The 10633-nt window shown below is 41.4% G+C and overlaps 2 protein-coding genes across 2 annotated transcripts; one reads left to right on the top strand and one right to left on the bottom strand.

Annotated features, from left to right (window-relative positions):
* Window positions 1-364: 364 nt before the first annotated feature.
* Window positions 365-2984, bottom strand: LOC109872042 (homeobox protein Nkx-6.3-like). The gene is made up of 3 exons (XM_020463128.2): window positions 2502-2984; window positions 1541-1710; window positions 365-1403 (listed from the first exon to the last, which is right to left on the bottom strand). The coding sequence occupies exons 1-3, from the start codon at window positions 2908-2910 to the stop codon at window positions 1173-1175; spliced, it is 810 nt and encodes a 269-aa protein (XP_020318717.1). The 5' UTR covers window positions 2911-2984; the 3' UTR covers window positions 365-1172.
* A 3212-nt stretch (window positions 2985-6196) lies between these two features.
* On the top strand, window positions 6197-8861 carry LOC109872031 (E3 ubiquitin-protein ligase NEURL3-like). The gene is made up of 4 exons (XM_020463117.2): window positions 6197-6294; window positions 6641-7141; window positions 7730-7915; window positions 8293-8861. The coding sequence occupies exons 1-4, from the start codon at window positions 6234-6236 to the stop codon at window positions 8445-8447; spliced, it is 903 nt and encodes a 300-aa protein (XP_020318706.1). The 5' UTR covers window positions 6197-6233; the 3' UTR covers window positions 8448-8861.
* Window positions 8862-10633: the final 1772 nt, after the last annotated feature.

The raw sequence follows: 10633 nt of genomic DNA, 5'->3' as shown, positions 1-10633 counted from the left end.
TCTCACACACTCCTTTAGCATCTGTCCTAATGACAAACAGCACTGAGCTGCTGATGAGTCTGATTTCTTGGTCTTCTACACAGAACACTCCAGCCAGTTCAGCCACAGCACCCTGGTAACTATATAGATCACAGTGGGATTGGCCTTTGACCCCTCTCTTCTACTCAATGATTATGCCTCCCTACCGCCGATCTGTCTTAATTGTCACTTGTAATCTCTATTGCTGATATAGACTTCAGTGCCTGTTTTAAAGTCAGATCCAGTGTGCTATTAGTAGTTTGTTTTTGGGATTGTTGTCTTTTATCTGGAAACAATTACAGAAAGACAGAGGCATGACACAATCATTTTACCATTGTTTTCAATAAATAATTCACAATTTATTTTACAATTCCAAATTTCCTAATTTATTTACAGTATACTTATGGGACTTATTTTGGATGGGCAGAAACCCTCAAATGTCATGAAAGCTTTCCAACACATTAGTCGAAATAGAATGTTAAGACTTATTTTGAGTTAAGTGTGCCCTCAACGCCAGTATGAAAACAGTCCAGGCTGTCCAGGCTCTCAAGGCTCTCAAGTTAAATTAATAAAGGTTAATTATATAAGTATTCTGTGTTCATAGTTACTGTACAGCAGTTAACTGTGAACAAATTCAAATGGATATTGAATGTTAGGAGTACAACAAGCAAATTAATTAGATAAAACAAATAGTGTTTGTTCTGTACAAATAAACGGGTACTGTAAACTGCATAAGCAATGCTTTACAAATCATCTCTACAGTGTGTCTGCTATAATGTGTCTTTATACATTAGAAACAATTTCCTTTCACGTTTGATACAACCATCATAACAGATTATCATGATGGGTTTCCCACATAACAGTAAACCAGTTTCCACATTGAAACTCATTGATATGTTCAATTCTCAATTGAACTGTTTCACCAATCATTGTAACATCTCTCTGTTTTCATTATACAGTGCTGTACATCAAGGCAACAGTTCAAGTGAACCATTACCCCATTTCCTCCTTAAACTTACTGTATTGTATTGTAAATGTCTTTTTTAACATGCTTGAATATTAAATTGTGGGTCTATACTACAAAATGATTTGTTTCATGATACCCCTTGCTACAACATGCACATCTGGTTTGTGTGTGCGCTTGTGTTAGTGTGTCAGACGTGGTGTGGTCCAAGGTGGAGTACAGAGAAAGCCCGGCGGTGTTTACGCAGCAGCAGTCGTATCTTCTCGTCGTCTGAGTCGGGGTCCAGAGGCTTGTTGTACTCCTCATCCTCCACCTCGTTCTCCGAAATCTCCCCTCCCTGCTCACCCTGTGTGGCCTGGGTGGAGCTAGGCTCTGAGGCACTCTTCTTCCTCCACTTGGTACGTCGGTTCTGGAACCACACCTGATGAAATCATTTATTTACTTAGTGGGATTTCTTATTTTAACCAGCTTACATTACATTATACAATATTGTAATACTTTTTACAACTTGAATTCAGATGAAGTGTTTAACTGTTAGTGTATGTAGATCTATTTTACCTTGACTTGTGACTCTGTCATGCCCAGGGAGTAGGCCAGTCTAGCTCTCTCTGGCCCGGCCAAGTACTTGGTCTGCTCAAAGGTTTTCTCCAGGGCAAATATCTGATGTCCACTGAATGTAGGTCTGGTGTGCTTCTTCCTGCCTGACATATCTCCTAGATGCCCACTGTCTGGAAATAAAGTATATATTACAGTTAAGTTTTTTAGTTTTTTTAGTTTTGAGTCTTCATATTAATAGTGGACTTCATATTAATAGTGAGGTAAATAATGATGACCTGGTCAATTACATAGATATGAATCTCCTAACTGTAAAATGTTAGTCAAATATTCTTATATTGGAGGAATCAAAATGAATAAACAAATAAAACATTTTAGGACATATATACAACTAATTGTCCTGTAATTTTTTAGGATGGTTGTTTTAAAGATTATCAGATATAATAGTAGATAGAAAACATTTCTCAATACCTCATTTTTTCACATATTTTAAAAGCAATCTTGAAAGGTTTTATGTGACTTGCACAGCATTATACTTGGATATAGCATGCAATCAGGTTAACAATATTTGTATGTATGTCAAGTGGATGAATCCATTTTTAAACAATGGCACATAAAATAACATTATAGATTACAATATCTTATATTGAGTATTTCAAAGACAACAGTACACTCTATCAACCTTTAACTAACAGAACCTTGAATTAAAAACTTGAATGAGATAAATTCATTTATTAAAATGTTTTAACTAAGATGTTTTTGAATTAAACAGAAATTGCAGAGTAATTTACCCAACTGCATTTATTAATTAGTTTGAGCTTGTAGAAAATCATGATAATAATCTAGCTAATAATACAATTCTCTGAATATCATGGATGAGTGATAAGAGCCAATGTCATGCCTCAGGCAGTTGGTTAGTGAGTGGTGTGATGTTAAGCTGACTACAGTGTGGAGTTAGACTCACTGTCTGTGCACTGCTGCCTCCCTCCTCTCCACTCGCACCCGCTCGCTGCCCAGCAACTGCCACTGCGACCCTTCATGGGGCACTCAGTGCCAGGCTTGGTGAAGCTGCCCAGGGAGGGGTTATAGTCTGCACAGTTGTAGTAGACCCCTGGGTCCACAGTGCCAAAGCCCCCCATGGTGGGGTATCCAGAGAACAGGGTGGTGGTGCCTGTAGCGCCCATCATGGAACGGCTGAGAATGTTGCTAATGCCTTGGGCTGTGCCCGTTGCCTGCAGCTGGCTGTTCAGGCCTGGGTTGAGCTTGCAGAAGGAGTTGGGCACTGAGAACTGACACACAGGTGTCTTTAAGTCCGAGGAGAATTGGTTCAGGCTGTTGTTAAACAGGAAAGACCCCGGTATGTTGGGATCCATGGGAAGTGGTCCCGCCTCCAGATTTCACCAACTCACCTAACAAGGTCCAGTCATGAAAAGACCCAGTGTGGCCCACAAAGGTTCAAGTTCACCTCTCTCACCAAGCTGAATGAATACAGGTTTGTTGATTGTGTTCTTATTTCTTAATCCAGTCTGTTGATGTTCAAATGATGACCTATGATGCAAATGCCAATGTCCCCTAACTGAGGACCAGATTACTCCAGGTCACTGGTATCTGCAGAGGTGTCTCTCTAGCTGGTTATGACAGCAGAGGGCAGGTACCAGCATAAAACCTCTTCCCTCTCTTCCTTCACCTGATGTGTGCCATTGTACTGTACGTGGTAATTCCAAAATTAGCATCATGTGTTGTGGCACCTGAGAAAGAGTGTTCACAGAGTTGCTCCTCAAGACAAATATCTCCTCCCTGCTCTCTCCTCGGGGGTCATAAATAAGCAGTATCTTGAAGTGGAGTGGCACCTTGATAAAGATAGGCCACATTAGAATGCTGCTTAGGATTGGTCAGGGTCTCACAGCTCTCATGCCTTTCTATTGGCTCCCTGGTCAAATCCAACTATTGGAAAACAGCAGATTAATAGTGTTTTGAAAAGGTAGAGTGTGAACAAGTTGCTTTTTGATGGCCTGACATGGCTGGCCCTCTGTGGTGCTGAAGCAGAAGTAACTTCGGCACACAGATTTACATTTCCTCTGTTTTAGTCCATTGCATGTGTTGTGATGTTGTGTTGTTGTCATGTTGTGTTGCTGTCAGGTTTTGTTGTCATGTTGTGTTGCTACCATGTTGGGTTGTTATGTTGTGTTGCTGCTTGTTGTGTTGTTCTAGGTCTCTCTTTATGTAGTGTTGTGGTGTCTCTCTTGCCTTGATGTATGTTTTGTCCTCCATTTGCCTCTTGGTAAGCCGTCATTGTAAATAATAATTTGTTCTTAATTGACTTTAATAGTTAAATAAAGGTTAAAAAAATTTAAACAGTGGGGGAAAAAACTGTGAATTGATTTAAAAAAAATATTTGAGTTATTATTTAGGATTAAAAGAAACAAATTAAAATCCTCACGGCTTGTAGAAGGGTATATTTATTACAGAATGTAAACTCACAAATTATTAGAGGATAATAATAATAATAATAATTAATGAACTAGTCTATTTGTAATATGCACACATATTGCTCTGATTTCTATAATTGTGTCTATATGTGCACATTTAGCAGAAGTCAAATTCATTACACTGGTAATGTTTGCTCTTGCCAGGACAGATTGATAGCAGTCTACGGGAAATGCCAAGAGCGTTGCATAATCTTGTGTAATCCTGACCTTTGGAGTTTTCCTGAGGCAATTTAGTGGGGGGAGGGGAGATCTAACATGTGACTATTAGCTCACTTTTCTCCTTACTTTTTTTCTGGTTACTATCGATATGTCCAGTAACTTTCCAAAAGTGGTGACATGATTTTGGAATGTAAATTGGGATGGTCTGTATCCTGTCACATGATGTTGAACCTGCTGATGCCGCAACCTCCAACAGAGGGCAGCCAAATTCACCTTTTATTTCGGACCAATTTGAGCAGTGGGTGACCAGCAGTTTGGTTTATAACCACAAATGGTTGATATGCCTTGTTTTGAATGACCAGCCTGGTCTCATAGACTAGAGGTAACATAGTAAACATAAACCCGGGACACTCAAATTAGTATGATATGTTATGTTTGGTATGGTTACATAAGACAGAAGGTTGGTGGTTGGTTGGGGTCTAGCAGCCCAAGGTTGCGTGTTGAATCTCACCATGAACAACTTTAGCATTTTAGCTAATTAGCAACTTCGCAATTACTTACTACTTTTTATTTACTTTGCAACAACTTTGCATTTTAGAAAAACCCTTCCCCTAACACTAACCTTTGAACCTCTAGCCTAGCTAACGTTAGCCATCTAGCTAACATTAGCCACAACAAATTGGAATTCCTCAAATATCATACGTATTGCAAATTAGTAACATATTGTAGGAATTGCAAATCATAAGATATCATACAAATTGCAATTCATAACATATCATATGAAATGGATGATGGACATTAACAAATTAATACATAACATGATAAACGTAACATATCCTACTAAATGGAGGGAGACAGATTTAGATGTACTATGTTACATCTACCCATGAGTCCAGGTTGGAATGACATAGGCTTTGTGTGTTACATTTGCACATTTTCAAGACAATCTCAAAAACAACCGTTTGAAATGAGGTAGAGTTGAGAGGTAAGTGATGCCATTAGCCTATTTTGCAATGTGGTCAACTCACTGCCACCATGTCAAGTCCCCTGTGAGATACCTCGCCCTGGCCCTGGCCCAATAGAGACTACTTTGTCATATTACCAGCTCACTGAATCAATCATGGATGTTTGAGCTGATGCAAAGGTTCAAATGTAGAATTTCCACAGAGTTTTGTAGTTATTTTTTAGACGTTAGAAATGGAAAACCCCAACCCTCTTTTGTTACTGTTATAAATGATCCTCTCCCCGTGAAAAAAAGATGTGGTGCATATAGCGATGGTTAGAAAGTGGAACCTACAATTCTTTGATTAAAAAAAGTTTAAAAGAAAAGTGTTATACACAACTTAACTTTTCACAGGACCTGAACAAAGAAATGATCCAATATAGATAAACAAAACCCCAGAAGAAGACAACATTCTTTACCTGTCACCTATATAATTGTATTGCTCTGTTAATAATGGAAATTCCAACTCCTGATCATCTCTTCTCCCCTACAGTATGTGAACCAGGTACTGTATGTGGAATATTCTCCAGGCACACAACATTCTGTTGTTTGCATTGTAGGCTGTAGCTACCTGCTTTACATGTGTAGTCATTGAACATGGGGAATTCCTTATTGTTGAAAGAATAATGTAATTTCTGGTTTAGCAGTAATTATTTTCTCATTATATATACCTACTTATGAACCTGGGTTATTCATAACTTGAGTAATGTAAAATGACAGTGAAACCACTGGTTGATTTCCCACAGTTTAGTTTTTTCATGCTTTAAAAATATACAAATGTTACTGTTTTCAAAGATCTCAAAGTGTTGGATAAAACAGAAAATGGTGTTAGATAAAACAAATGAAAACATGGTCTCTTCTGTTAGAATGTAGGTACTTTTCCAGAGAACTGTGCTGCCCCTTAGCCCTCCCATTTCCTTTCGTTGTGATGATAAATCTTTTGTGTATAAACTACAGGCACGTGGGCAGACAGAGGACTATAAAGCCTGCGAACACTCCCACCACCTCAGAACTACTCAAACTACTGTAGGTGTACTATGTGGCTATGCATTACATTACAGAGGATACGAAGAGCAACATGTACAAGATGGTCAGCAGAAGCCTTGGTAAGGATCGTCTCTTCATTGATGAATGATGGCAACTGTGTTGTAATTGTAATAGGAGGAAAGTCTACTTCTAGTATATTTTCATAGATGTAGACCAACCACTTATATTATAATGGTCTTATGTAAAGTGGATCTTTATATCTACAAATGTTACAATATTTTTTTATCAATTCCATAAAGCAGTAAAGCAGTTTCAATCTCAGTCACATTCAGATATTCATTTCTATGTTGTTTTGATCATTTTAATCATTATGTCTGTCAACAACAGCTATCTTTTTCATCCCTGACTGAGGTACTGTAGCATTCAAATGATTAGCCCTACTTCCCCTTTTCAAATCTTCTTTAGAACCTGAGCCAGCACACGTTTGTGGACCCCGCTGCCTGGGCCCCTTGACCTTCCATAGGGAGGCGGTGGGGGCTTTGGTGAGCCTGAGCCAGGGAGCTAGACGGGCAGACAGGACTAGGGACACCTTCAGACATGGCCTGGTGTTCAGCAGCCGCCCAGTACAGCCCCAGGAGAGGGTGTGTCTGCGAGTGGAGCGGTGTGGGCTGAACTGGTGTGGAGCCATGCGTATAGGCTTCACCACTGTACCTCCAACTGCCAGAGACTTGCCCTCCTTGGCCATCCCAGACCTCACAGACACCCCTGGTCACTGGGCCGCTCCTGTGCCTGAGATGTGCTGCCTGGCAGGCTCAGAGCTGGAGTTCTGGGTCTCCTATGGCGGTACATTGTATTTCAGGAATGCCAACGGCCGACAACACAAACTGCTGGAGGGAGTAGACCTCAGCTGGCCCCTGTGGGCCATGATTGATGTGTATGGGCAGACCTGCTCTGTGCTCTTACTGGGTAAGTTCAGAAATCAGTGGAACATGTATGAATGAACAGTCTGTCTGTCCTTCTCATTTGATCTATTAGTTTAACTTTTTACTGCAGTGGGCTAAATCATTGTCACACAGAGTCATTCTTGGTAGTCTTAAACCAATCTTCTTTGAAACAAAAGTATACACCTCACACACATGGTTATGGGCTTAAAAAAAGAAGACACGTACCATGTCAGATATAGAGTTGAAATGTTACATTTTCAGTATGCATCCCAATATTATGATATATATACGTCACTGTCACGACTTCTTCCGAAGTCGGTCCCTCTCCTTGTTCGGGCGGTGTTCGGCGGTCAACGTCACCGACCTTCTAGCCATCACTGATCCATTTTTTATTTTCCGTTGGTTTTGTCTTGTCTTCCTTCACACCCGGTTCCAATCTCATCAATTACATGTTATGTATTTAAACACTGGATTTTCGTCAGGTTTTTAATAATATTAATATCATTCCACCCATGAGGCCAAAGAGGGCGCTTTTGGTCATCGACTGCAGGAAAGGGCTACTGATGTCCAACTGTCAGGGACTAACTACATATCTGGTTATCTCTTGTAGGTTCGGAGAAGAAATACTTTTTGTGTAATCGAAAATCCTGTCCTGCTCCTCAACGGCATTCCTCCTGTTCTGCTCATCAGAGACATGCCTCGCTCAACGTAGACAAATATGTGAATGTGAAGCAAATTTGTGATGACAGCCATGACAGATATCCTCTTCCATGTCCAGCCAGTAAGCAGACATCAAGTAAGCGTCATGATACAACAAACTCTACCTTGCTTTAGAACTTTTAAATGAAAAATATCCTTCATGTGAATGTAATTGCTTGATAGCTCATCTAGCTATTCTTAAAATAATAATGTTCAATACTATTTCAAACCAAACATTTTTCCAAGGCTAACATTTTACACACATGTACTATTGTGTGGCTAAACATTTATTGAAACATCTAAGCCATGCTGCTTCAAGGACATACTGTAGCTACAGTACATGTTAGCCTCACACAGGAGTGACCAACCTTTTGGACACCACACCACTAACCACCCTAACTTCAAAGTCATGCCGAGCCGAGTCCCACTTGACCTTACAGCTCATGTAACTGAGCGTATCTGTTCTGATTGCAGACTGTGAGAGTGTAGAGGACTGCGCAGTGTGTATGAGCCAGAAGGCCTGTATCAGCCTGCGGTGTGGCCACCAGTGCCTGTGTCTCCAGTGTGCCACCAGAGTGATCCAAGAGTTTGGAACCTGCCCTCTGTGTCGCCAGAACATCAAGAACTAAACGCCTGCAGGCACAGACCATCACATGACAAACTGATATGATGATATGATCAAATGCTGTTGAGGTACAACCACAATAAGACTGAGAAGAGGAAGAAATGAAAATGCACAATCTACTGAAAAGATAATGAATGTGACCTGCCAGATATGCTGCTATTGGCATAGATTGCACAAAAAGACTTGAATGTGTAAAGCTATATTTTTTGTACATGTACTTTACTTGACTGTGGTCTATTACTATAAGAGTGACTTCCTGTGCTGATAACTATTCTGTTTGATATATAACTGTTTTAGGACCATATATCAATCGCTGCCTTTTACCCATACTGTCTACTTTTTGTATCTGTTATTTAATGTTGTCTGTTGTAGAAAGATATATGTGTTTTTATATGTGTAATAAAATCCATGAACATAACTGCTACTGGGCCTAGTGTGGTCTGCTCACTTCATGAAGTAATACGTATGCAGCTCACCATGTTACATATTTCTCATTATAAAATGTAATTACAAAGACATTTAATGACACAGAGTTACTGATTATCTGCATGTCAACATATTTTCGGTCTCTGTTTAGGGCCGTATGCTTTTGAATAACCTAGTTCTAGTTCATGTCCACACTCCAGCTCAACTCTAACCACAACCCTAACCCTAGCTTCATGTCCATATCCAGGCTCAACCCTAACCACAACCCTAACCCTAGCTACATGTCCACATCCAGGCTCAACCCTAACCACAACCCTAACCACAACTCTAACCACAACCCTAACCCTAGTACATGTCCACATCCAGGCTCAACCCTAACCACAACCCTAACCACAACTCTAACCACAACACTAACCCTAGTTCATGTCCACATCCAGGCTCAACCCTAACCACAACCCTAACCCTAGTTCATGTCCACATCCAGGCTCAACCCTAACCATAACCCTAACCCTAGCTACATGTCCACACTCCATCTGAACCCTAACCACAACCCTAGTTCATGTCCACATCCAGGCTCAACCCTAACCACAACCCTAACCCTAGCTTCATGTCCACATCCAGGCTCAACCCTAACCACAACCCTAACCACAACTCTAACCACAACCCTAACCCTAGTTCATGTCCACATCCAGGCTCAACCCTAACCACAACCCTAACCCTAGTTCATGTCCACACTCCAGGCTCAACCCTAACCACAACCCTAACCCTAGCTTCATGTCCACACTCCAGCTCAACCCTAACCACAACCCTAACCCTAGCTTCATGTCCACACTCCAGCTCAACCCTAACCACAACCCTAACCCTAGTTCATGTCCACATCCAGGCTCAACCCTAACCACAAACCTAACCACAACCCTAACCACAACCCTAACCTCAACCCTAACCACAACACTAACCCTAGCTTCATGTCCACACTCCAGCTCAACCCTAACCACAACTCTAACCACAACACTAACCCTAGTTCATGTCCACATCCAGGCTCAACCCTAACCACAACCCTAACCCTAGTTCATGTCCACATCCAGGCTCAACCCTAACCACAACCCTAACCCTAGTTCATGTCCACATCCAGGCTCAACCCTAACCATAACCCTAACCCTAGCTACATGTCCACACTCCATCTGAACCCTAACCACAACCCTAGTTCATGTCCACATCCAGGCTCAACCCTAACCACAACCCTAACCACAACTCTAACCACAACCCTAACCCTAGTTCATGTCCACATCCAGGCTCAAACCTAACCACAACCCTAACCCTAGTTCATGTCCACACTCCAGGCTCAACCCTAACCACAACCCTAACCCTAGCTTCATGTCCACACTCCAGCTCAACCCTAACCACAACCCTAACCCTAGCTTCATGTCCACACTCCAGCTCAACCCTAACCACAACCCTAACCCTAGTTCATGTCCACATCCAGGCTCAACCCTAACCACAACCCTAACCACAACCCTAACCACAACCCTAACCTCAACCCTAACCACAACACTAACCCTAGCTTCATGTCCACACTCCAGCTCAACCCTAACCACAACTCTAACCACAACCCTAACCCTAGCTACATGTCCACACTCCAGCTGAACCCTAACCACAACCCTAACCACAACTCTAAACACAACCCTAACCCTAGCTTCATGTCCACACTCCAGCTCAACCCTAACCACAACTCTAACCACAACCCTAACCCTAGCTACATGTCCA

This window comes from Oncorhynchus kisutch, linkage group LG3 (genome assembly GCF_002021735.2).
Source record: "Oncorhynchus kisutch isolate 150728-3 linkage group LG3, Okis_V2, whole genome shotgun sequence".
NCBI lineage: Eukaryota > Metazoa > Chordata > Actinopteri > Salmoniformes > Salmonidae > Oncorhynchus > Oncorhynchus kisutch.
This window is presented reverse-complemented; position numbering and strand designations above follow the sequence as displayed.